General features: G+C 54.0%; 2 protein-coding genes across 2 annotated transcripts in view; both read right to left on the bottom strand.

The window, feature by feature from the left end:
• Positions 1-269, bottom strand: part of WDR73 (WD repeat domain 73) — a gene marked incomplete at both ends in the record, with an annotated part of 7,691 nt that extends 7,422 nt beyond the window's left edge. The window contains one exon of the mRNA XM_079545875.1: positions 239-269. Within this exon, the coding sequence (XP_079402001.1) occupies positions 239-269 (31 nt within the window). The remainder of the gene's footprint in view (positions 1-238) is intronic.
• A 1,952-nt stretch (positions 270-2,221) lies between these two features.
• LOC306954705 (disintegrin and metalloproteinase domain-containing protein 20-like) lies at positions 2,222-25,815 on the bottom strand (the record flags this gene model as incomplete). Its single annotated transcript, XM_079545864.1, has 22 exons — positions 2,222-2,344; positions 2,448-2,505; positions 3,115-3,217; positions 4,673-4,784; positions 5,935-6,012; positions 7,032-7,215; positions 8,947-9,052; positions 11,355-11,547; positions 12,094-12,183; positions 13,879-14,047; positions 14,736-14,890; positions 15,680-15,755; positions 16,459-16,628; positions 18,205-18,276; positions 19,194-19,268; positions 20,523-20,709; positions 23,274-23,350; positions 23,477-23,555; positions 23,635-23,699; positions 23,866-23,995; positions 24,293-24,393; positions 25,762-25,815. The coding sequence occupies 22 exons, from the start codon at positions 25,813-25,815 to the stop codon at positions 2,222-2,224; spliced, it is 2,457 nt and encodes an 818-aa protein (XP_079401990.1).
• Between the last annotated feature and the right edge of the window lie 1,633 nt (positions 25,816-27,448).

Raw genomic sequence — 27,448 nt, 5'->3', positions numbered from 1 at the left:
AATACAGAAAGTGGTGTCACTGCTGTTTATGGCACCCTGTGTGATATGGCATTGCTGGGGATGCTCGGTCTCCAAGGATGAGCTGCACCAGAGCCCCTCCTGTCTTTGCTTCTGCTTGCTGAGCTGGGGTTTCCCTCCAACCCTGCTGTCTCGAGGCTTCCCTGCTGCTCTCCTCTTTTTGATGGCTTTTTGCATTCATCATGTTTGCAGAGATGCAGTGCGGTTGTTAAGTGCGAACCCTCAGCATCACTGCTCGATTTCATCGGCATCCCGAGACATCAGCTACAGGGGGAGGCTTGGGTTGGATATGAGGAGGAAGTTTTACACCCACAGGGTGGTGAGGCACTGGCACAGGTTGCCCAAGGAGGCTGTGGATGCCCCATCCCTGCAGGCATTCAAGGCCAGGCTGGATGCTGATGATACGAAGTTGGGAGGATTGGCTGACAGCCTGAAGGCCGTGCTGCCATTCAGTGAGAGCTGGACAGGCTGGAGAGCTGGGCAGAAAAAAACCGGATGAGGTTTAACAAAAGCAAGTGTGGAGTCTTGCATCTGGGGAGGAATAATTGCATGCAGCAGTACAGGATGGGGGATGAGAGGGAGCTGGGTGTCCTGGTGGACGACAGGTTGCCATGAGCCAGCAGTGTGCCCAGGTGGCCAAGAGGGCCAATGGCATCCTGGGATGCATTGCAAAGAACGTGTCCAGCAGGTCGAGGGAGGCGATCCTCCCCCTCTGCTCTGCCCTGCTGAGGCCTCATCTGGAGCCCTGCGTCCAGTTCTGGGCTCCCCAGCACAAAACAGACAGGGAGCTCTTGGGAGGAGTTCAGCGCAGGGCCACCAAGATGGTGAGGGGCCTGGAGCATCTCTGCTATGGAGAAAGGCTGAGTGAGCTGGGACTGTTCAGCATGGAGAAAAGAAGGCTGAGAGGGGACCTGATCCAGGTCTGTCAGTATCTGAGGTGTGGGGGGCAGCATGGCGAGGATGGACTCTGATCAGTGGGGAGTGGAGACAGGACGAGGGGAAACGGCCAGAAACTGCAGCATAGGAAGTTGTGCAGCAGTGTGCGAAGGAACGGCTGTGCAGTGAGGAGAGGAGCAATGGAACAGGCTGCAGGGAGGGGGGGAGTCTGTGGGTCCCAACGTGTCTCTATGGGTCCCAATGTGTCTCTATGGGTCCCACTGTTCACTGGAACAGGCTGCCCAGGGAGGTGGTGGGGTCTATGGGTCCCAACGTGTCTCTATGGGTCCCAACGTGTCTCTATGGGTCCCAATGTGTCTCTATGGGTCTCAACGTGTCTCTATGGGTCCCAACGTGTCCCTGTGGGTCCCAACGTGTCTCTATGGGTCTCAACGTGTCCCTGTGGGTCCCAACGTGTCTCTATGGGTCCTACTGTTCACTGCAGCAGGCTGCAGGGAGGTGGTGGAGTCTCCTGCTCTGCAGATGTTCCAGACCTGCCTGGATGCCGAGCTGTGCGACCTGCTGTAGGAACGGCTTGGGCAGGGGGTTGGACTCCATGAGCTCTGCAGCTCCCTTCCAACCCCTACAGTTCTGTGATGCTGTGATTCTGTGATGTGGCTCTGGGCAGCCTGGGCTGCTGGTTGGTGACCTGCACACAGCAGGGCTTGGAGCTGGATGAGCATTGAGCTCCTTTGCAACCCAGGCCGTTCTGTCATTCTATGTTATGATACGATTCTCTGTCTGCGCCTCTAAATTCACTTCTCTGTGAGCCGCAGAGGATTCTTCAGAAGTTATGTGTCGAGCTGACACCGTCACTGCTCTTCTTTTTGTTCTGTTTTCCAGCTCCATGCCTGTTTTCTTTTGTAACCAGAAGAGAGAGGATATCTTTCTTTATATCTTTCTTCCGGCCAGCTTATCCATGGGAAAGCTGATCTGTTGCAACTGCAGCAGCTCTGGTGGAGTTTGGTGAGCTGCATTCCTGCAGCACGGCACGGGCGCTGCAGGAAAACCCCCGGCCTGAGATGGGAGCCGACTGCAATGCCTGGCAGCCCCTGCTGGCCTCTGCCATGTCTGACTTTCATCGTTGTTTTTTTTTTTGGGGGGGGGGAGAAACCTTGTCTTTCTTCAAACATAAGCAGCATTCTCATTTCTGACAAGAAGAAATGCTTTGTTTGGGCTTTGTGCAGCTGCGCTCTCACGCTAACGTCGGCTCTCGGCGCAGTCAGCCCGAATGCACTTCTATTTATAGGAACCTGGTATTTTTACCTTAAACTCTTTTTTTGGCACGAACCAGAACAGTTTTCTGCAGGGATACTGACAAGTATTTGTATCCTTTGGGTGCGTCCTCACCTCTCAGCTCGCACCGGCGGAACCGGAGGAGCAAGAATGGCTGGGAAAGAACATAGATGGGAGGAAAGCAGCCAGGAGCTGCTGTTTCCCAACCCCCCCTCTTCGAGAGCGTTAGTTTTAATGGAGATGGGAGCAGTGCTTACCCGTTCTGGAGGAGGAGGAGTGGGGTTGTTCCTTCTGTCCCGTCTTTGATGTCGCCACCTATGAAATAAAGTGCTCGGTGACCATTGTGGAGGGGTTTTGTGCAGGGTGAGATGCAGCTGTTTGAGGCCGAAAGCAAAGCAGTGAGAGGAGAAGGGAGCGCTTGTCTTCCGCGCGCTATGCAGAAATCTTTCTTTTCTCAACTCTTTTCTTCGTGGAAGGAAGTGAAAATGGAAGGAAGAGGGAAAGCAACTGAGGGAAACAAGGAAGAGCCGATTGGAAGAAGTAAAAGTTTGTAAAAAAATACCCTGAAGTCAGACGGCAGCTTTCATTTCAGAATTTCTATGGAAAAAATGAAATGCCAGAATGGGCTGAAAGCGATGAAGCTCTAGCAGCCATTTCCAGGTAAGAAGCAGCAGTGAGAGAACTCTGTTCCCAGCTCGGGACATGGTTGGTTACATTCCTCCCCAAGGAAAGAAACCGTGGAATCACAGAATCACTGAGGTTGGAGAACACCCCTCAGGTCCCCACGTCCAACCTCAACCCATCGTGCCCAACGCACCACAGCCCTCTGTGCCACATCCCTGCAGTGCTGTGGTGACGGCGACCCCCAACCCTGGGCACCCTGAGAGCCTGGGGTAGGGACTGCTGGTTGCTGGAGCCTCCTACCTTCGGATATAGCCGGCAATGTCAGCCCTCTTGTACAGCAGAACGCCCAAAATCAGGCTGAGAAGAAGCAGCGTTCCAGCGGCTTTTACCGCAGCTCCGTACGCTTGGAAAAGAAAACAAAGAGCATCACACTCTGTGCACACAAAACGTGCTGGCAGGGAATGGCAGCTTGTCAGGTGTTCCCCAGTGCACAAAGGATCAGGGGCTCATGTGCCCGCCCTAGGAAACCTCCCTGATAACCCAAGTGGGAGCTACCAGTGTTCTCTTCTCTGTCAGAAGCAAGCAGAAGCCGTGAGGTGTTCATCGAAGAGGGTAAAGTGATGCTAAACAGGCCTGGGGACAATGAGCTTTTGGGACTGCGTTGCAAGGAGGTTGAGGACATCGCACACAAGCAAGGCAGCTTCCCGGGATGCACAGAGAAGGGCACGCAGGTGAAGAAGCACCCAAATATAGCCAGAAAGGGTGAGTGGTTTGAGCTGAACTTAACTGATGGTTGAGGCTTCAGCGTGCGGATAAAGAAAGGTGGGAGGTTGTTTGTAGGGAAGGTGGGAAAGGGTTTCCTCCTTCCAGCACTCCTGAAGAGCCAACACGGAGACACCAGCTGCAGCCTAAGCATCAGCTCACAGCATCAGCCACTCTCCGTGGATTGAGGAGCACAGCACGGCCCCTTGGCTCCCTTCGTCTCCATGCACAGGAGGTGAGATATCACAGCGATGTTGGGGGAGCGGCTGATGGGAGGCACTGAGCGCTAACTGCTCCAAAGAGCTCAATTTCTGCAGGGCCACCGGGCCCCTTGCTGCTTCCTTTGCCTGGCCAAGCAATCAGCAGAAAGAGCTCAGAGCTCTTCATCAGGACCGATGGGCACAGAGGGCCTGGGAAGGGCTTGAAAGCCGACCGTGGTCAGGAGCTGGAGCGCAGCTCTGCTGAGTGACTGCGGTTTTGTTCATCAGCAAGTCGTTACGCCTAATAGATGGGAAGGCAGAAGAGCATCTCTCAGGGGTACGTGCCCGGAAAATATTTATTTATGCCCTGTCATCCCAGGATTGGAGCTCTGCTGGAGATGTCTATTAAGAGGAGAGGAAAATTCTCCTAAGAGGGTTCTGATGAGCTCAACAGACGCTCCTCGTCAGCTGTCTTAATGAACTGCGTGCTGGCTGCTTGGCCCTGGTGCTTAATGGAATTGATCCGCACTGTGGGTGCCCTGAGAGTGGCCAGAGAGGGCAGGCAGGGCAAGAACCACTGCCCTGATAAAAGGGAGGCGAGATGAGAGGAAAAAAAGAGATTAACATAGAATAAGATTAGAATAGAATTAAAATAGTGGAGTAGAATAGGGCAGAGTTGAGCAGATTATAGAAAGTGGAAGGGGCCCACGAAGCTCAAGTTCAATCAAATCCAAATCTGATGTGGCTAAATAGCACAGGGAAAAGAGATGCCTGAACCAAGGCTGGAATGATGTGAAAGCTCAGGTGGAAGGGTAGCAATCTTGCTCAAGAGAAAACCGTGCTGAGAGGCGGTGTGATGTGCAGAGTGGCTGCCCCACAGCCTGCACTGTGCTCACCATAGTAAGAAGGAGGCGGTCCGCTGTCAACGCTGCCTCCAAACCCTTTTGCCCTGCAGTCCGGAGGCGCCCATCCCAAATCACAGTGACAGTTGTTCTTGTTGTTGCAGACCTGAAAGAAAATGAATGTTTTACGGCATGAAAAATGCAGCAGTCATTGGGTGGCCCCTGGGGATTGGCCTCCAGCACTTCGTCTCAGGACCCGGCAGAATCCACACCCTGAGGCAAATCTGTCACTCTCCTTTGGCAGCCACCGTGGAAATGTTTAACCTCTGTTGTGTGCAGGTGGCAGACGGGTGCCCTGGACACAGCTGTCACAAGCTGTGTGTTTGCTCTGTCGGTGACGTGAAGGCAGCAGGAGCTCCCCATCCACCCCTGCACCCTCTTGCTGTGATGATGGTCCCGCAGAGAGAGGCTGCAAACACAGCAGGAGGAGCTGACAGCACACAGAGGGTGAGAGATGGTTGCGTTTGCCTTTCTCCAGCTTAGCAGGAGTGCTTTCTGCATGTCTCTGTTTTCATCTCGACATCAGAAAGCACTTCTGCAGCCTTTGCTGCTTGCAGATCTGCCCTCCTTTTGCGGATGCTGTAACTGTTTCTGCCACGACGACTCAACGTTTCACAAATGTGTCCCAAATGGATTTGTCACCTTCGTGTGATTCGAAATGAAGATAAAGACAGACAGAGGTGATGGCAAAACTCTCCTTTAACATCCATGCTGACACCCAGACAGATCTGCTCCTCTGCAGGGAGATCTGTCTGGAAGGAGGGACAGGTACGGGTAGCATCATAAATAAACCCCTGTGTGAAGAAGTTCTGCCAGTGCTACTGCCTGAAACGTGGGTTTTATGTGAGACTACATCGAAACGTTGTACAAAATCTGCCATTTCTGTGGCATTTGCAAGGAGAGCAGTGCTACAGAATCAAGCATGCATTTTTCAGAAGATCTCTCCAACTCTGGCTGATTTAGATTCAGCAGCACTGACAGCTGCACTGAAGGATGAAACATTACAACGCAGAAGTCACTTTTTTGCATTGTTTGTGGGAACGAAGAAGAAAAATGGCAGAGGAAGGCAGTGAACACTGAGGTAGAGGGCTGCAAGCTGTCAGAGCAGGATCCGGGGGGAAGTCATGTGTGGGAACCAAAATAATGTTTGTGCTGCTGAGCCAGGAGCCATTCTGAACCTCTGCATTGCTTTGAAAGGCAAATTGACATTTCGCACACTCTACCCTTCAAAGGACAGCTCGAGGTTTTCTACCTACCCCTCTGCCGTGGCATTTTCTCGCTGTGCAAACACTGCTGAGGAAAGCTGCGCTGACACACGTCCTGTTGATGCAGATCTGCAGGGAGAGGCAGCTTGCTGTTAGTGCCGAGGCACAATGGCAGGTGTTGGAACAGGGCACCGACTGGTGAAGGAGGATAAAATTACAGAGCCTGTTCCTTTGTTCAGGGCTTTCCATCCCCTCTCTCTAAAGAAGCAACAAGGGGAAGGAATAGGAGCAAAAAAGGAAGGTGTTGTGTTTCAGGTCTGAGCCAAACCAAAGGGGAGGCTGAAGAAACCCAACTGAGCATCGCAGCGTGCGCAGAAACCAGTTCTGCTTCAGGAGTCGTTCGTTTGCTGCAAAAACCCAATGGCCTGTATGAAGCCTCCCATATGCCTGCTCTGCTCACACCCCTCCTTCTGTACCTGCCCAAGGCCAGGGAGGATGGATGGGTTGTGGATGGACCCCTCACAACCACCCTGATCTTCATAGGTGTGCGCTCAGTGAATAACGTGGAGCCTCCTCGTACCTTCAGGAGGCACACAGCTGTCTCCTCTGGGCAGGAGGAGATTTATTTTCAGCTTTTGGCCTTGCAAATTAATTGGTTTTGCGATGACTGCGGCGAGAGGCATGGGACCCATCTCTTCTGAAAGGGGAAGTCTACCAAGGGCTCCTTCCCTTGCCACTCAGCATGCGTGTTTTTCTCAGAACGGTTCTCTGCCATCTGGTAGCAAGAAATGCTCCTTCAGTACGTCACCGCCTTGACAGGACTTTGGCATTCTGAGTGCCTCGCAGGGAAGAAATGAGTCCTATTCTTGGAAGAACATTCACAGTGCTTTTGTGTGCACAGCAAAGAAAGGTTGACTTTGATTGGTTGCTTCCAAAGGAGCGGAGAGCCTTTTACTTCCCTTTTCTAATGGAAAGACAGCTGTGTGCTGCTAACAACAAAAGCTACCACGACACACTGCTGTTTTCCAGCTGCTAAGGGAGGACTTAAACAGACGGGGGCTGACATCAGAGGTCACGAATGTTTTCTTTAGGAAGAAAACCCTTCCCTTTAACCCCCGTCGTGCTCTATTCTAGCTGTCTGTGGGTACCTTGTTTGTGCCACACGACGTGCCGTCCTTCACCGAGCCGTCGTCAGGCGTGTCGAAAGGCAGGTGGAACTCGAGCCCCCAGCAGAGCTGGTTGTTCAGGAAGGTCTGGATCACGGTCTCGCCGTCTTGCCGGACTGGCACTCTTTTGATGTTAGTGCACTGCACTCTCCCGCACAGGATGTTCCTGAGATGGACAGACAGACAGACAGACAGGCTGCTGCAAGGTCTGCAGGGACGTCAGAGGGCGCAGTGATCCGTGCTGGTGTTGACACGGACCCTCCTGCCGGCTGGTGCTGGTGCCTTGGGCCAGGCAGTCTCAGCCCTTGGGGAGCTTTCAAGAAGTCACAGAGATGCTTCCCACTTGTTTTGAGCCTTGCTTTTCGTACCTTTCGCCTGTTTTTTTTTTTTATAAAGCATGAGAAATACTGATATTTCTGCTGGGAGGATTTAGGTATCGTTCCTCCGAAGCTCATCTCTGTGGCCAGAGGTGGCGAGAGTGAAGCTCGAGTTCTGCTTGTGCAGTGCTCAGCATGAAAAGTAGGCTGAATGATGAATTTTCATTCTGGCGCCTGCTCCAATGACAGCAGTGTCCCAGTTGTTGGTGAAACACCGAAGTGCAAGCATGAAGGAAGGCAAGGTAGGCAAAGAATCACCAAATGCCTTGAGTTGGAAGGACCTTGAAATCATCTGCTTCCAACCCCCTGCTGTGGGCAGAGGAGCCACCTCTGGGCACGGGGAAGATCCCCAACGTAGGCAGATCTCCTTGGTCTCGAACCATTGTCCTGATCAAATCCCACAGGACAGGGATGGGAAGGAAAGCTTGGGGAGTGATGTGCTGAAAGGCGGAGGACAGCGCTGTGCAGGACAGTGTCCTCTCCAGGGGTGTCCCTCAAGGTGTGCTTTCAGGACATACTGACCGATGACAGCTGCAAATGGTGGCAGTGCTGAAAGGAAATAGCACTAAAGGTGGAAGAAAAAAAAACAAAAACAGGGGGGTTGGAGAAGAGCTTATCAAACGGAAAAGGAAAACGCGGTGCAGCCAGTTGACCCCTTGGAAAAGGAAAGCTGGGAACCTTTTGTGCCCAAATCCCAGCGACAAATGAGGCTGAATCTCTCTCAGGAAAGGGTCTGAGTGCCTCTGGTGGCGATGCCACCAGCACTTTGGCCACAACAACCCCATGCAGCGTTACAGGCTTGGGGATGAGTGGCTGGATGAGTGAAGAAGAGAAGGAGCTGGGGGTGTTGGTTGGTGCTGGGCTGAACAGGAGCCAGCAGTGTGCCCAGGTGGCCAAGAGGGCCAGCGGCAGCCTGGCCTGCATTAGGAATGGTGCAGCCAGCAGAGCAGGGAGGTGAGCATCCCCTGCACTCAGCTCTGCTGAGGCCGCACCTCGAGTGCTGGGTTCAGTTTTGGGCTCCTCACTGCAGGAAAGATGTTGAGGCCCTGCAGCGTGCAGAGAAGGGCAGCGAAATGGTGAGGGGTGTGGAGCACAGGGCTGATGAGGAGCTGAGGGAGCTGGGATTGTGGAGGGTGAGAAGAGGAGCTCAGGGGAGACCTGACTGCACTCTGCAACTGCATGGAGGGAGGCTGTGATGTCAAAGGGCCTGGCCTCTTCTCCCAGGCAAATAGCAGGAGCCAAGGAAACAGCCAGGAGTTGTACCAGCGGAGGTTTAGGTTGGACATGAGGCAGAACTGTTTCTCTCAGTGCTCAGGCACTGCAATGGCTGCCCAGGGAGGTGAGGGAGTCGCCGTCCCTGGCAGCGTTCAGGAGGCGCCTGGACGAGGAGCTACGAGATGATTTAGTGCTGGTGGTGGCAATGGTGATGAGGAGATGGTTGGACTGGATGATCTTACAGGTCGTTTCCAACCTTGTGATTCTATGATTCTATGCCCACGCTCCGTTACCGCACTGCTCACCCCTCCAGGCACTTGGTGTAGTGCGTGCCGTTCCAGCCACAGTTCCCACTGCGATCCCCTCGCGCGTTCACGTCCCTGAAGCAGCTCAGTGGGGCACGGCGGGCGGCTGCGGAGTGGGAGAAAGGAGGAGATTGCTGTGGTGAGGCAACTCCCCATGGTTTCTGTGGGTGTTCTGATGGCCCGATGCGTTTTATGGATTCTATCTGTGTGTGTGTGTCTTGTTTTCCTCTTTTTGGCTGTAATGAAGTGGCTAGGGGGAGAGATTTGCTGCAAGGGAACAATCAGCGGTCAGAGAACAGACCACGCTCCTTTGTTTGGAATAATCTGGAGTGGAAGATTGGGATAAAGACTGTAAATCTCTCCAAAGCCTATTTCTTTCTTTCTTGCTTGCTTGCTTGCTTTCTTGCTTGCTTTCTTTCTTTTTCTTTTTCTTTTTCATTAAAACAAATGTGCCAGTGTATCTTAGATTTACCCTGAAACCAGAATCCCTACTGTTATGCTCTGTATGAACAGGAAGGATTCTGGTCAGACGTCAGAAACAACTCCCAGAGTTGGGTTTCAGCAAGACAGAACCACTTCCAACCCGGGGAGCCCCCAGTTTTTCATCCTCACATTCGCCAAGCGTTGCCTACAGCGTGGCCAACGCTGCTGCCTTCGTGGGCAAGGTTTGCGGCTCTGCAGGCTCCAAACTTTTTGTAGATGTGGCAGAGCACGGAGGAATGTGGTTTTGTTTGCAGAAGACTTGCGTGTGCTCATAGCGAAACCTACAGCTCAAGTCCTGGTCACTGCTGCTGTCGGTGAGGAGGAAGTGCGGAGCCCATGTGCTGTGCCACGGCCTTGGGACGTGACCTGGGGAAGTCTGCTACTTCCTACAGAACTGAGAGAGCCTCAAAGAGGATGTGGGCATGCGTTGCACTTCCAGTTAAAACTGGGGGAAATGTAGATGTGTAAATTGAGAGTGCTGCTGCTTTCAGCTGCGTAAGAAGGGTTTCGATGGCTGTTTTCATCGTGCGTTTATTTCTGGTTCTTCTCTACTAGAAGTGCCATTCCCTTGTCCCACTGAGTGCGAGATGCAGCTAAACAGCACTGCAGCAGCTAATGCCTGAGGGAACCACGTTTCTGCTGCCCTGACTATTGTAAATAGATATCTTACACTGCCTTTAAATGTGTGTTGTTTCACCTGTGTAGTGGTGTAGTTACTGTTAAAAAACCCCGGGGCATTTCAAAAGTATTCTGTAATAATTCCCTCTTGTCTCCTCTCCCCCAGGTGCTCAGCCCCAGGGCGCTCAGCCTGTCCCCACATGGCCCCCACCATCTCTGCACCCTCACTGGGCTCTCCCCAGCAGTTCCCTTTCTACCTGGAGCTGGGGAGCCCAGCACTGGGTGCAGTACTCCAGGTGTGCCCCCTCCCAGGGCAGAGCAGAGGGAAGGAGCACCTCCCCGTCCTGCTGCCCGCACTCTGTGCATCCCAGCTGGCCTTCTTGGCCTCCAGGACGCACTTATAGTGTGTACTCAGCTCTGGTGAGGCTGCACCTCGAGTGCTGTGTCCAGTTTTGGGCCCCTCACTGCAAGAAAGACATTGAGGCCCTGGAACGTGTTCAAAGGAGGGCAACAAAGCTGGTGAGGGGTCTGGAACACAGGGCTGATGAGGAGAGGCTGAAGGAGCTGGGAATGTTCAGCCTGGAGAAGAGGAGCTCAGGGGAGACCTCATTGCTCTCTATGGCTGCCTGAAGGGAGGCTGCAGGGAGCTGGGGGTCGGCCTCTGCTCTCGTGTCATCAGTGATAGGAGCAGAGGGAATGGCTTCAAGCTATGGCAGGGGAGATTCAGGCTGGACATGAGGAAGTACTACTTTTCAGAAAGGGTGGTCAGGCACTGCAATGGATGCCCAGGGAGGTGGTGGAGTCACCGAGCCTGGGGGTGTTCAAGGAAAGGCTGGATGCTGTGCTGAGGGACGTGGTTTGGTGGGAGCTATTGGGAATGGGGGAACGGTTGGACTGGATGAGCTTTGAGGTCTTTTCCAACCTTGGTGATTCTGTGATTCCATGATTCTATGATTCTATGATTCTATGATTCTATAGTCTGCAATCTGCCTGCAGCCAACAGTTGACCAACCAGGACCCCATTGGCCTTCTTGGCCACCAGGGCACACTGCTGCCTCATGGTCAGCTGCTGGTCAACTGTTGGCCAACCAGGACACCAACAACTCTCTTGGCCATGGGGGCACGCTGCTGGCTCATGATTACCCTGCTGGTCACCAGGACCCCCAGGTCCTTGTCCACAGAGCTCCCTCCTTTCTAGCAGGTCAGCCCAAGCCCATACTGATGCCTAAATGCTGAAGCATTTCTAAGGCAAGAGCTAATTCCACGTGGGATGATTTGCTGATTCCTTATGTCAGTTATTATCTTGCCTTTGCCAAACAGAGCCTTGCACTGCGCCTCGTGGCTGTGGCACTGCCCTTCGTAGCAGCGGTTGTTGTTGCCACATGGAGTTCCATCTTGCTTAAACACATCCACAGGGCAGCTGGCTGAGTTGCCATTGCAGTACTCTGGCAGATCACACTCGCTCTGGTGCGCTCTGCAAATTTTTCCTGCTGGCTGAAACTGTGAAAAGGGAAGGGAAGGAGATGGAATGGGGAAGGGGAGGGGATGGAATGGGGAAGGGGAGGGGATGGAATGGGGAAGGGGAGAGGAGGGGAGGGGAGGGGAGGGGAGGGGAGGGGAGGGGAGGGGAGGGGAGGGGAGGGGAGGGGAGGGGAGGGGAGGGGAGGGGAGGGGAGGGGAGGGGAGGGGAGGGGAGGGGAGGGGAGGGGAGGGGAGGGGAGGGAAGGGGAGGGAAGGGGAGGGAAGGGGAGGGAAGGGGAGGGAAGGGAAGGGAAGGGAAGGGAAGGGAAGGGAAGGGAAGGGAAGGGAAGGGAAGGGAAGGGAAGGGAAGGGAAGGGAAGGGAAGGGAAGGGAAGGGAAGGGAAGGGAAGGGAAGGGAAGGGAAGGGAAGGGAAGGGAAGGGAAGGGAAGGGAAGGGAAGGGAAGGGAAGGGAAGGGAAGGGAAGGGAAGGGAAGGGAAGGGAAGGGAAGGGAAGGGAGAGAAAGAAGCAAACATTGGTTCCCCTGCACTGTGAGTGCAGTGGCAGTGCTCGTGCCGTGGCTCACCCGGCACTTGTGGCAGCATTCTCCTCTGTAGCAGGAAGCTCCTGGGGCGAGCCGGCAGTTGGAGGAGCAGCATCGTTCCTTGAGGCATGCCTGGAAGTAAACCACACCAGAAGGCTGTGGCATTAGTTTCTTATCAGGACACCTCCAGCATAAAGGATCGTGTAATCAAAGGAATTTATGGGAGGGAGAAGCCTGCTCTTTTCTGCTGCTCTTCAAGCACTTGGGCTTGCTGCAGTTCTCTGGCAGAGGGAAGGACACCTCGTGTCAACGCTGCTGCAACAACTCCTGTTTTTCTCTCGAGATGAACACTTCCATCTCATCTCCGCTCATCAGCCAACCTGCACACCGCACAGCGCTGCTCTAAGAATGAGTTCCTTGGTGCTTCCAGGGTGCTTGGAAACCCCTCCGAGCAGACAGGAGAGCTCATTCTCCCTTTCTATCATTCTCCCCTTCTTTTGCCCTTTCCTTCCTTCCCTTTTTCAACTCTTCCACCTATAATTCACCTTAAAATTACAAACTCTCCAAATCCTTCTTGATGTCAGAGCTGATGGACTCCACGATCTTAGTCTTTTTCCAACCTTATGGTTCCGTGATTCCATGACCCCAAACTTTGTCCCATAAACAAAGTTAATGAGTTGATTTTTAAGGATACCTGGAGTATCCTTAAAAAAGAGATATCTTCTCTTTAGCTCTCCTTACAAAGCAATGGCTTTTTAGCTTAAGGAGGGGATACGGAAACAGTAAAGGGTTATTATTATTACACAGGTACACAAACATGGAGGAAGATGGAATAATGGGGCTTTTGCAAAGACCACAGCTCTCAAATTGCTGGCAGAGAACTTTAGGTCACCTGGAGAGGCCAGACGAGTAATGTGTTGTTTTAGAGGGAAGGTAAGATGTTGTTAAGACTTTTTTATGGGATGTTCTGGGGGGGTTCTGAAGCGGTGGCTTGGAGGAAAGACCAAAGGTGGAGAGAAGTGAAGGTGGATTAGAATCATAGAATCATAGAATCACCAAGGTTGGAAAAGACCTCAAAGCTCATCCAGTCCAACCGTTCACCTATTCCCAACAGCTCCCACCAAACCACGTCCCTCAACGCAACATCCAGCCTTGCCTTGAACACCCCCAATTCCATTAAGGTGGAACAGGTGTGGGAGGTGGAAAACAGAGGAGCAAAAGGAGCTGTAATGGAAGGAAGCTCGTGGTTGGCGTGCTTGACCCTATGTCTGATGGAGAAGAAGAGCTCTGGGAGCAGCCAGCAGGGCTCTGCAGGCAGCAGGTGGCTTTTCCTGGAGCAGACCCCTCAGCAGTGAGGTGCAGGGCGTTCTGCCCATGCCTACATCCAGTGCACGTGGGGACACGTCGGGGTGAAGGCTGCGTTTTGATGGAGTGGCACAAATGGCAGCTCCACGGATTGCATGCGAGTTTTTGCTGGCAAATTCAGCCTTGCTGAAGTGCTGCAACGGCATGGGTGACAGCTGTGGAGATACACCGACAGGATGGAAGCACTTCTTCCATTGACTTTAGCATAAATACAATAGAAAAAAAAGAGAACAGAAACAGAAAAGCTCTTATTTTGTAGGCAGGAAGATGGCGAGTGGCGATAATCTGCCTGTACACAGAGCAGCTCGGATGCAAAGACGCGTCCTTCCCGCAGAGCCCCCCTGAAAGCCTGCCTGAAAACCCTCCCTTTGCTGATCATTGGCTTTTACAATTGCCAGAACACTGCAGGTTTACCAACGCCATTCCGCCGTGCAGATTGTGGCGAAACGCCGAGCTGCTCACCTTGTCTTTGCCGCAGTCGCATTGCTCTCCTCTCTCCAGGACGCCGTTGCCGCAGAGTTCGGAAAGGGATGGTTTTAAAGGCGGTATGTTGAGCAGGCAAGGTTTGTTTTTTCTTATGACTTCCTCGTAATATTCCTTCAGAGTGCAGTTACTGAATGCCAAGCAAGATCTGCAAGAAAAAAAAATGATTATATATGTGTAACCGTACCACCTACATACACTTGGTGGACTCAAAGAGGTTGCTGTTCCAATGGATGATGGTGAAAGCTGAAGGAGCAGAGGGCCATGAAATGCAGTTCCCCGACTTGCTGAGGTCTTTACCCCATCATAAGCAGAAGCAGGAGTGCTGATGGCTCCCTCTGAAACGCATTTCGGGTGATTTTAGTTAATCAGCGGAACGGTTTTTCGCGGAACGGTTTTTCTACATTATGGTCCTGCAACAAGAGAGAGGGGGGAAGGAGCATCTCCTGCCACGTGCAAGGTGACTTTCTGGAAGATGTGCACGTGTAGATGTGGCACCGAGGGCCGTGGTTTGGTGGGGTTGTGTTGGTGGATGGCTGGACTGGATGATCTTGGAGATGTTTTCCACCCTTGGTTCTGAGATACTCACCCAGCTGTGAGCAGCACTTGGAGGAAGCAGGTGGAAAATGAACAGACAGTTATTGCATCACCAGCGGAAGGCAAGAAGAGGAGTTTGTGTGACTGTGTGTCTCAGGGAGAGCTGGGATCTCCCGTCTCATCTACAGCAGCCACAGCCCCTGCACAACCCCAGCAGGCACTCGAAGGTGGGCAGCAGAAGGCGAGCGCCCAAATCCCACCCAAAGCAACGGAGGGAGAGCCAGGCTTCACTCACTCACCCCGGGTGTGATCCCATGATGCAGCCCCTGTGGGTGCAGTTGCAGTCGCAGGATTTGTGCTGGAATTGTTTCCCGTCGTCGTGGCTGAAGCCCAAGCTGTGGCCGATCATGTGCGCTAGGGTCATTGCGTTTTGGACGGTGTCTTGGCCAGAGAACTGCAGGAGAACAAACACAAGTCGGTGCCTTCTTGAGCAGAGGGCGTGGGTGCAGAGATGCTCAGAGCCAGGCTTCCAGCAATGTGAAATTTGTGCCAACTGGGAACTCTTCTCCAAATGAGGGGTCAGGCGTTGGCACAGAATGCCCAGGGGGTGGTGGGGGCATCTCCCCTGGAGATGTGGCTCTGGGGGACTGTGGACCATGGAGTTGTGGCACTGAGGGACTTTGGACCCTGGAGATGTGGCACTGAAGGACTGTGGGTCACAGAGATGTGGCACTGAGGGACTGTGGGTCACAAAGATGTGGCTCTGAGGGACTGTGGGTCGCGGAGATGTGGCACTGAGGGACTTTGGACCCTGGAGATGTGGCATAAAGGGACTGTGGGTCACAAAGATGTGGCACTGAGGGACTGTGGGTCACAGAGATGTGGCATAAAGGGACTGTGGGTCACAGAGATGTGGCACTGAGGGACTTTGGACCCTGGAGATGTGGCATAAAGGGACTGCGAGTCACAAAGATGTGGCATTGAGGGTCTGTGGGTCATGGAGATGTGGCAGTGAGGGACTGTGGGTCACAGAGATGTGGCATAAAGGGACTGTGGATGACAAAGATGTGGCACTGATGAACGTGATTTAGTGGCAGTGATGGGTTGGGGTTGAGGACGGGGATCTTAGAGGTCTTTTCCAACCGGAATGATTCCATGATTTGATCATTCTGTGGAACTGTAAGTACTGCATAGGAGCACGGTTTACGGGGGGAATATTATGGTCTGGGAGGCCTCTCCTTACCGAGACGACACCGACGGAGTTGGGCTGGCACACCATCCCCTTCCAGGTAAAGCCCCACTCCTTGTAGTGCTCACCGCTGCAGCAGAGAGGTTTGGGCATTAGAGAAACTATAAATTCATCACAGCTACAGGATGCATTGCTGGGGCTGCAGCTGGAAAATGGCAGCTGCAGGTAGCAAGGATCTTCTTTCTGAAAGCAAAATCCACGGGCATCCTTTCAGCTCCATGCCAGCACCTTGGGCTGGCTGTGTGGCTTCCCTTCTCTGCTGAATGACCACGGATACAGACACAACGTGTGCCTTAATATGATTTTTTTCCTTGCAGAAAGAAGTCGAAACGGGAGCAAAGTGAGAGGTCTTAAAAAAAAAACAAACAAAGTAAGTGTTTAAACAGCTTGCAGGCTGAGCTCTGATTCCCCCCCATCCAAAGCTTTAGTTCAAATATTGGGCTGCAAACCACCTGAGAACGGGTTAGTGAGTCTGAAAAATGAACGGCCAGTCTGCCTATGAGATTATAATAATTCAGTTACGGACAACTGTAGTGGAATTGGAAGAAAGATGTACGCTACGTGTATGGATCTGTGGGAAGCCATAAAAGAGGACAAGGAAAAGGAGGGGCAACGTAATTAAAATCCTCTGCGTACCAATTTGCATGACAAATGCGTGCTGATTAATAACACGGGCTAAGCTGGAAAATCTCTTGTGAGATACCGCCAGGACAAAAGGCCGATGAGCACGAAGGGGCAGGAATTAGGAAGGCTGGGGAGGAAGCCACCCTTACAGCAGCAGCTCCACGTGGTCGTAGCCGAGGCGATCTGCAGCATCCTGCTGGCACCAGCTGCTGAAGGACCGCAGCGTGTGGGACAAGCTCTGCCTGGCCGCAACCTGGTCCTCTGAGGTCCACATCTCCACCGCGCTGAGGACGACCTGCAGCTTCATGCTCCTGTAGACCTGCGGGCGGCAAGGGCTTGGGTCGGTGTGTGGGGAGGAAACAGCCTCAAGTCGCACCAGGGGGAGGTGAGGGTGGAGGTTTGGAAGAAGTTCACCCTAGAAAGGGCCACCGAGCGTTGGAACGGGCTGCTGGGGGAGGTGGGGGCATCCCCAACTCTGGAGGTGTTTGGGACGTGGCTCCAAGGGATGTGGTTTGGTGCTGGGATTTGCTAGGTCATAGAATCATAGAATCATAGGATCATAGGATCATAGAATCATAGAATCATAGAATCATAGAATCATAGAATCACAAGGTTGGAAACGACCTGTAAGATCATCCAGTCCAACTGTCTCCTCATCACCATTGCCACCACCAGCACCAAACCATCACGCAGCTCCTCGTCCAGGCGCCTCCTGAACGCTGCCAGGGACGGCGACTCCCCCACCTCCCTGTGCAGCCATTGCAGTGCCTGAGCACTGAGAGAAACAGTTCTGCCTTATGTCCAACCTAAACCTCCTCTGCTACAACTTGCGGCCATTGTCCTGTGTCCTGTTTGTTGCCTGGGAGAAGAGGCCAAAAGAAGAGGCTGACTCTGCCCCACATCCCTCCATCCATCCCACCATCCCTCCATCCCTCCATCCATCCATCCCTCCATCCATCCATCCATCCCTCCATCCATCCCCCCCTGCTAAGGAGAACTCACAGGCCCTTTGACACCACAGCCTCCCTCCATGCAGTTGCAGAGTGCAGTCAGGTCTCCCCTGAGCTCCTCTTCTCACCCTCCACAATCCCAGCTCCCTCAGCTCCTCATCAGCCCTGTGCTCCAGACCCCTCACCATTTCGCTGCCCTTCTCTGCACGCTGCAGGGCCTCAACATCTTTCCTGCAGTGAGGAGCCCAAAACTGAACCCAGCCCTCGAGGTGCGGCCTCAGCAGAGCTGAGTGCAGGGGATGCTCACCTCCCTGCTCTGCTGGCTGCACCATTCCCAATGCAGGCCAGGCTGCCGTTGGCCCTCTTGCCCACCTGAGCACACATTGTTGTGATTTTGGGCTGGGTGAGCCAGGAGGTCTTGGCCAACCTAGACAGCTCTGTGCTTCCCATTCCAACCTCAGGCGTCTGCGATCCCACCATCCTGCCTCCTGCCTCTCTCTGGAACTGGCTCAGCAGCCAAGATCCAGAGCCAAGCGCTGGTGGCTGAGCGCCGTGTTTGTTTTCCTGCATGATGGTAATGCAGGAGGGCTTTCTGCCCAGCCTGGAGTGACTGAGCTTGTGGCTGCCGCCCCAGTGCCCCATCAATGTTCTTTCCAGAGGTTCAAAGCAAGATAATGAAGAGAGAGGGAGAATATAATGAGCTACCAGGAAGCATTTAGCACTGATAATGCATATTCCATCGAGCAGCTTGAAGGGGATAATTTCACAATTATTTCTCAATTGGCTTCACTCACACTTGAAGCAATTTTTTAGCCGTGGAATTGGGTTTTACATCATTCGGGAGCTCATTGCTGCCTGGCAGTGTTTGCAGACACAGCGGCCATCCCCTCCCCAGGCTCCTGGCTTGGCACCGAGCGCTGCTGGCGTTCTCCCATGGGAACTCACCGTGTTCAGGATGTTGCTGATGGAAATGAAGAGGTGCAGCATCAGGGTCTCGTTGTGTCTGTTGGCTTTGAACTGGAAGGGGAGCAGAGACAAAGTTATGGCCTAGGGCTGCAAACAGGAAGCCCCACAGATCCCCCCTCAGCTGCTTCCTGGCTGTGCAGATGTGCAAAGATGCACTGAATAAGGCACAAAGGGACTCAGACCTGGATCAGAAAGTAACAACATGGGAAGGATGCGAGCTGGTGGCGCACTGCACAGCTGCCCAGGGAGCTGGAGGTCACTGGAGGGGTTCCAGAACCATGGGGATCACAGATCACAGAATGGCCAGGGTTGGAAGGGACCTCAAGGATCATGAATCCCCAACCCCCCTGCCACATACAGGGCCACCAACCTCCACGTTTAATGGGGATGTGCCACTGAGGGATGGGATGGGATGGGTTGAGCTTGGGGATCGTGGAGTTCTTTTCCAGTCTTTGTGATTCTGTGACCCACAGGGTGGGGTTTGCCACCCCACTGAGGCTCTGTTGTTTCGGGAAGATGAACTTTTGGCATAGACAGGAACCTGCTCGTTCAGTAACACGACGCAGGGAAAGGTGTGCTTGCTTGCAATAGCCTCTGTTAAACAAAACCCTTTCCAGGACCTGCATTCCCATAGGACTCTTTGACACATCGTTCCGTTCCAATAAATATGAGTGTCATTCTCAAGTGCTCAGATGAACCCTGAAAGCACCGCTCGGATCCGTCCCTGAGCACGTTACAGCAGCCAGCCCCCAGCACTTGTTTTAAAACCATTCCTTCTCTCTCAGCCTCTGATTACAGCATTGCACGCTGCCTAAAGAAGTGCTTGGGTCGGCTGCACGTGAATGACAGGGTTCTTCTCTACAGACAGCGGGGCACCACATGCCTTATTTTCAGAGGAAGCGTTCAGTGCCTCCAACACAACACAACGGCTGTAGCAAAGCACCGTGGCAATGGCACCTGGCGCTCACCAGCTCCTTGTTGGTGACCAGAGCTAATTCCAGGTATCTGGTGGACATGGGCAGCATCTCGAAACCGGGCACCTCCTGCAAGAGGGAACAAATGACACAAATCGCCTGTCAGGGGCTGCCCAGGGCTCCGAAGCTTTGCAGATCCAAGATGCAAGATTATTTCCCTGGTGATCTGAGCACGAGAACACAGAGGCTACGTGATAGAGAAGGAAAAAACATAAATGAGTGCAGTGAGTAATCAGGGACAGAACAGAAAGATTCAGAGACAGAATGTGGTTGTAGATTGGGTGTCATTGCTCGTGTTCAACTTTTGCATGATTTTCCTATCGCTCAGACCGTGAAATGCAGCACCAAAAAGCTGTTCTGCACCCGAGCTGTGCTCTGCCCATCAAACAGCAGGAGGCCAGCAGCTCCTTGCTGTAAGACTCCAAGCGCTCCTGGACTGAAGCTCCAGGCACTGGAAAGGCACTGGAATGGCTCTTGCTTTGTTCTGTTGGGCTTTGATGTCCCCAGAGCATCAACACGTCACAGCAGTGGGAGCCTATCGATGGCAGGTACTCTCAGCCTTGGGCTTCTGCATTTTGTACATGAATTGCTGACAGCAACTGGTCAATGCGTGATCTTCCACGCGTGGCGTAGAATCGCAGCATCATCCATGTTGCAACAGACCTTCAATGCCATCCAGTCCAACAGCAGCCTCGATGGCAGCAACATCCCACCCCTGCAAAGTGTCACCTCACCACGGGGACGTCCTGAGCCCAGGATGGCATCTTTGGGTTCAAAGCTTTGCTTTTGGGAGGTGGAAAATCCTTGTAGGTGTTCTGGAGCGCTGCAGTGTGATCTGCAGGGCTTGAATGCAATCAAAGCACTGGACCGTTTCCCTCCTGATTTCTTGCCCCAAATGCAATCACAACGTGCTGGCATTGGCCAGACTGGAGCTGCCAGCAGTCCCTGCTCACAGGTGCAGGAATGACACTGCGTCTCAGCTCTCCTGACACAAGGGACAGCGATGACAAACGTCCTCACCAGCCCCAGAAAGCACTGACAAAGCAAATAATTGCTCTTTCTCCTTCTGAAAACGGGCACTTGAGCAATATCAGAAAATGGAGAACAAACTGATTTCCTCTGAGAAACGTGGGATGGACGTTTCTGACTGGCACAGAAGTGGCAGACGTGTTTGTGTAATGTGTTTTTCCCATGTCATATGAGCAAACCGGGGCAGTGCAGCACAGATGCGCTCCCTGATGCTCACAAAACCCAACCTTTCACGTAACCCACGTGGCACTGAACCCTGCGTGATGCTGAGCCGAGCTGACAGAGCACCCGTACCTCCACGCTGAGCATTGCCCTGCTCCCGTTGGTGTGGTCTCCATCCTTGGCTGGGTGTTCCGTGGGCAGTTGGCACGGTGGGACCCAGCCCTCTGGTGGCTCTGTGCGATAGATGAGGTGCTGGAACGTGGAGGAGTTCTGCACCGGCTGCACCTCGTACTGCAGGTCCCCGATCTGCAGAATTCCTCTGGGCGTTCGGACAGAGAGAGGTGAGAAGCTTGGCTTCTGAAATCGGTTAGTGAAGGGAAGAAGAAGCCAAGTGCTGGAAGGCTGGGCCGTCCCAAGGGCTTGGGGCCGTCAGACAGAAACCCCAACAGTCCACACTCTGTATGTTTGGGAAGGATGGAATGAGAAAAACGTCCTTGGTGGCACTGAAAGGAGGTTGCAGAGGGGGAGGTCGGCCTCTGCTCCCAGGTAACAGCGATAGGGTGATGGTCAGGTTGGGTATTAGGGATAATTTCTTCTCCAAAGAGTGGTGATGTATTGATGCATCTGCCCTGGGGGGGAGGGGGGGTCACCATCCTCGGGGGTGTTCAGAACCACGGGGGTGTGGAATTGAGGGCTGGGGTCATTGGTGGGGATGGGTTGGGGATGTTGGAGGTCTTCTCCGACCGGAACGATTCTGTGATTCGACAATTCTGTGAACCTGTAGGCAGGGATCCAGTGAGGAGGTACAAAGAGCGTCATGCCCAGCATTTGGGGGACGTGAGATGCCCTTGAAGGAGCAATCAAAGCTTTGGGGAAGAGTTAAAAAGCTGCAGATGAACGCTATGCGTTGCTCAGAGAATCACAGAATCGTGGAATATCCTGACTTGGAAGGGGCCCATAAGGATCATCAAATCCATCTCCTAGGGGGGGGGATTCATCTTTAGGCTGCTTATTTCCACACCGATTCTGTGCTGTGGCTAAGCAGGATCTCTCTGCAGATGCATTTACATCCTAAAAATCCACAATGCATTGCTCAGCACACAGCCCTACCTGATCCCACACCGAAATCTACAACGCATTGCTCAGCACGTGGCCCTACCTGATCCCACACTGAAATCTACAACGCATTGCTCAGCGCACTGCCCTACCTGATCCCACACTGAAATCTACAACGCATTGCTCAGCACACGGCCCTACTGATCCCACACTGAAATCTACAACGCATTGCTCAGCACACAGCCCTACCTGATCCCACACCGAAATCTACAACGCATTGCTCAGCACACGGCCCTACTGATCCCACACTGAAATCTACAACGCATTGCTCAGCACACAGCCCTACCTGATCCCACACTGAAATCTACAACGCATTGCTCAGCACACGGCCCTACTGATCCCACACTGAAATCTACAACGCATTGCTCAGCGCACGGCCCTACCTGATCCCACACCGAAATCTACAACACATTGCTCAGCACACGGCCCTACTGATCCCACACTGAAATCTACAACGCATTGCTCAGCACATGGCCCTACCTGATCCCACACCGAAATCTACAACGCATTGCTCAGCATGTGGCCCTACCTGATCCCACACTGAAATCTACAACGCATTGCTCAGCACACGGCCCTACTGATCCCACACTGAAATCTACAACGCATTGCTCAGTGCACAGCCCTACCTGATCCCACATCGAAATCTACAACGCATTGCTCAGCGCACAGCCCTACCTGATCCCACACTGAAATCTACAACGCATTGCTCAGCGCACAGCCCTACCTGATCCCACACCGAAATCTACAACGCATTGCTCAGCGCACAGCCCTACTGATCCCACACTGAAATCTACAACGCATTGCTCAGCACACGGCCCTACCTGATCCCACACCGAAATCTACAACGCATTGCTCAGCGCACGGCCCTACCTGATCCCACACTGAAATCTACAACGCATTGCTCAGCGCACGGCCCTACCTGATCCCACACTGAAATCTACAACGCATTGCTCAGCACACGGCCCTACCTGATCCCACACCAAAATCTACAACGCATTGCTCAGCACGTGGCCCTACCTGATCCCACATCGAAATCTACAACGCATTGCTCAGCGCACGGCCCTACTGATCCCACACTGAAATCTACAACGCATTGCTCAGCGCACGGCCCTACTGATCCCACACCGAAATCTACAACGCATTGCTCAGCACACGGCCCTACCTGATCCCACACCGAAATCTACAACGCATTGCTCAGCACACGGCCCTACCTGATCCCACACTGAAATCTACAACGCATTGCTCAGCGCACGGCCCTACCTGATCCCACACCGAAATCTACAATGCATTGCTCAGTGCATGGCCCTACCTGATCCCACACCAAAATCTACAACGCATTGCTCAGCGCACGGCCCTACCTGATCCCACACTGAAATCTACAACGCATTGCTCAGCGCACAGCCCTACCTGATCCCACACCGAAATCTACAACGCATTGCTCAGCGCACAGCCCTACCTGATCCCACACCGAAATCTACAACGCATTGCTCAGTGCACGGCCCTACCTGATCCCACACCGAAATCTACAACGCATAGAATCATAGAATCATAGAATCACCAAGGTTGGAAAAGACCTAAGAGATCATCCAGTCCAACCGTTCACCTATTCCCAATAGCTCCCACTAAACCACGTCCCTCCATCCAGCCTTTGCTCAGCACGTGGCCCTACCTGAACCCACACTGAAATCTACAACGCATTGCTCAGCGCACAGCCCTACCTGATCCCACACCGAAATCTACAACGCATTGTTCAGTGCACGGCCCTACCTGATCCCATAGCAGGTGCTGAGGGCCACGATGGAGCCCAGCGACCCTTCCACAAAGCCCTCGTAGAAGCAGTCGTCCTGCAAGGTACAAGCCGGTTCAGAAATGCATCCATAAAAAGAGATGTGAAAGTCGCAGCACGGAGTCTTTGGATTCATGGTGAATTGAGGGGAGGATGTTTTGGGGGTTCCTCAATTTCCCTGCACCTGGATGTAGGGGAACTCGGTGATCAGCTCTCCCCTGGCGCCGTATGTGTAAACCGGGAGCTCCTTGGCTACCAGATTTCTGTAAGGCAAAGCAGAAATTCAAGCGGACCCCATAGGGGACCCACTTGGAGGTGGCAGGGGAGGAGGCAGAGCCTTACTTTGCCCGAGTCAGATGGACGACGTGGTAGCTTCCCTCTGCCACGATTAAATAGGCCATGTCGTCCTGAAACACCCAAAGCACGGCGCGTCTGCACCGCTTCATTCCAACCACCTCCCCTTGAGGAAACCCCATCTGGAGGTCGGTTTGGAGAGGAGACCCCTCTCTTTGGAGCTGGGGGCATCCCAGCTCTGAAATATGCTTCCCAACATCATTCCCCAAAGCTCCTGACCTGCATGGCCGCCCCGTGCCTCGGCTCCAGCTGCCTTGGCACCATCACTTCGGAGTAGATGACCCTCGATGCTCCGCTAAAGCCTGGAAGAGGTTCTGCTTTGGGGACCAAGGTGGGAAGAATTCCCCCCCTCCTCCCCTTCCATGCAGAAGAAGGATTTTGAGGGGATTTCAATATATGAATCAATGCCACATTTAAATTTACAGATTTTTCGGTGGGAGGCGTGGGGGAGATGGGTTCAGCATCTCTTTTCACTGCTGAAACCGACTTCTAAAGTGCAAGAGAGGAGAACCCCCACGTCGATCTCTCTTCGTTTAAACTGAGAGGAATGGGGCAATCGACAGCATTTCGAGATGCTGAGCCCTGTGTGCACAACTCCTGCTTGTATCCCCCAGCCCTCAGCCCTCCTGCCACATCCCCCTCCCACTCCCCTGTCCTACCTGAGCAGAGGATCAGGATCAGTGCCACGACCCCTGTGCCCCCCAGGCTTGGGCATTGCCTCATCCCCATCTTTGTGACCCTGGAGCACTGTTGGGGAAGCAGTGTCAGCCAGGTGCTCTCCCCAGTGCCCCCAGCTCCCTGCTGGCCCCAAGCCCCCACTGTTAGCATCACCCACACCCACCCCCACATCCCACCAGCAGCCCAGTGAGGTACCTCTACTTCCTGCCCCACATATCCAACCACCTGGATCTTTCCAATTCTTACCCCACTGCCTCACAGCCTTACCCTACCACCCTCCAACTGCCATCTGGGCACCTTTCAATGACCTGGAGCCCCTCTACCTGCCTTCTAACCCCATCCCCATCCCCATCCCCACCCCATCCCATCCCATCCCATCCCATCCCATCCCATCCCATCCCATCCCCATCCCATCCCCATCCCCATCCCCATCCCCATCCCCATCCCCATCCCATCCCATCCCCATCCCCATCCCCATCCCCATCCCCATCCCATCCCCATCCCCATCCCATCCCACCCCATCCCCATCCCATCCCACCCCATCCCATCCCCATCCCATCCCCATCCCATCCCCATCCCCATCCCATCCCCATCCCCATCCCCATCCCATCCCATCCCATCCCCATCCCATCCCATCCCCATCCCCATCCCCATCCCCATCCCCATCCCCATCCCCATCCCCATCCCCATCCCCATCCCCATCCCCATCCCCATCCCCATCCCCATCCCCATCCCCATCCCCATCCCATCCCATCCCATCCCCACCCCATCCCCATCCCCATCCCCATCCCATCCCATCCCATCCCATCCCATCCCACCCCATCCCCATCCCATCCCATCCCACCCCATCCCCATCCCCATCCCCATCCCCATCCCCATCCCCATCCCCATCCCCATCCCCATCCCATCCCCATCCCATCCCCATCCCATCCCATCCCATCCCATCCCATCCCATCCCATCCCATCCCATCCCATCCCATCCCATCCCATCCCCATCCCATCCCCATCCCCTTCCCCATCCCCATCCCACCCCATCCCATCCCATCCCCATCCCCATCGCCATCCCCATCCCATCCCATCCCATCCCATCCCATCCCCATCCCCATCCCATCCCCATCTCCATCCCCATCCCATCCCATCCCATCCCATCCCATCCCATCCCATCCCACCCCATCCCCATCCCATCCCCATCCCCATCCCCATCCCCATCCCCATCCCCATCCCATCCCATCCCATCCCATCCCATCCCCATCCCCATCCCATCCCCATCTCCATCCCCATCCCATCCCATCCCATCCCATCCCATCCCACCCCATCCCCATCCCATCCCCATCCCCATCCCATCCCTATCCCCATCCCCCTCCCATCCCATCCCATCCCATCCCATCCCATCCCATCCCACCTCCATCCCATCCCTGTCACTCTTCCAACTGTCACCTTGGCCTGTTCCAGCACCTCCCCTTCTCCCTTCTCACCTCCAACTGTCACCATTCCTCCTTGTCCTGCCATCCCACCCCACCCCATTCCTCCTCCACCTGCCATCCCACCCCATGCCACCCCACCGCACCCCATCCCCTCCCCACACCTCTCCCCATTTCACCCCTCCTCCAACTGCCACCTGAACCTCTTCTGCCACCCCCCCACTGTCCGTTCCCACCTCCAACTGCCACCCTCCCTCCCTCCTCACCCTGTCCCACCCACCTCTGCCCCACAAGTGCTTTCCTTCTCCCTGCAGCCCAGAACCTCCTGAATTCCTGGGGCTGTTAATGCCCAAATTGTGACCACTGATGCAGGTAATGATGCGTTGTATGCGTTCATCCTCATCTCCCATCCCTCTGTCCTCCCAGGGTCATGGCATGGAACTGGGGGAGGGAGGGGGGGTACAGCTGGATGGGGTGCAGCCCCTCTGCTGCCCACGGGGAGAATGGAGATGCAGCTGCAGGAAGCTCAACAGGAGCGTGTGAGGAGCGAGAGGAGGCAGCAGGGAGACCTCACAGCCCTGCAGCTTCTCATGTCCTGCAGCTCCTTGTGGCCCTAGAGCCTCTCATGACCCTATAGCTCCTCCTGACCCTATGGCCCCTTGTGGCCCTACAGCTCCTCATGACCCTGTGGCCCCCTGTGGCCCTATAGCTCCTCCTGACCCTATGGCCCCCTGTGGCCCTACAGCTCCTCCTGACCCTATGGCCCCCTGTGGCCCTACAGCTCCTCATGACCCTGTGGCCCCTTGTGGCCCTATAGCTCCTCCTGACCCTATGGCCCCTTGTGGCCCTATAGCTCCTCATGTCACTACCTCTCCTCGTGTCCCTACAACCCCTCATGACCCTACAGTTCCTCATGGCCCTAAAAGCTCCTTGTGGACATGTATCTTCCTCGTGTCCTAAACCTTCTGCATGTTGTACAGATCCTCACAGCCCTACAGCTTCTCATGTCCTACAACCCTTCGTGGCACTACAGCTCTTCATGGCCTTGCAGCTCCTCATGGCCCTACAGCTTCTCATGTCCTACATCTCCTCATGGCCCTACATCTCCTCATGGCCCTACATCTCCTCATGGCCCTACATCTCCTCATGGCCCTATAGCTCCTCATGGCCCTACATCTCCTCATGGCCCTATAGCTCCTCATGACCCTACATCTCCTCATGGCCCTAGGGCCCTTCATGGTCCTACAGCTCCTCATGACCCTACAGCTTTTCATGGCCCTACAGCTTCTTGTGTCCCTACAGCTCCTCGTGGCCCCAGAGCCCCTCATAACCATACAGCTCCTCATGGCCCTAAATCTCCCTCATGGTCCTGCAGCTCCTCATGGCAGCCTCAGTTCTACGTCCACCAGGGAAGCATTATTTAGAAGCTGCTCCCCAGGGTTCGTGCCATAACCGCTTTCTTCTTCTGTGCACCAAACACCAATTTTTCCCTCCAACTATTTTCAGACTGTCTCAGCATGACAAACACAGAGCAAATGTCACGGTGACCCCAGGAGCAAAGCGTGCATTCCAAGCCAGAAAGGTCTCTGCAAAAAGCAGAGAGGAGAGAGCAGGCACCAAACGTCTCCAAGCACTGCACGCTGGGTGCAAACCATGAAAAAGGGCCTTAAAACAACCTTGATGGCAGTGCTGGGTTTTTTTGG

Source organism: Tetrao urogallus (genome assembly GCF_951394365.1).
Source record: "Tetrao urogallus genome assembly, chromosome: 1".
NCBI classification, from domain to species: domain Eukaryota; kingdom Metazoa; phylum Chordata; class Aves; order Galliformes; family Phasianidae; genus Tetrao; species Tetrao urogallus.
This window is presented reverse-complemented; position numbering and strand designations above follow the sequence as displayed.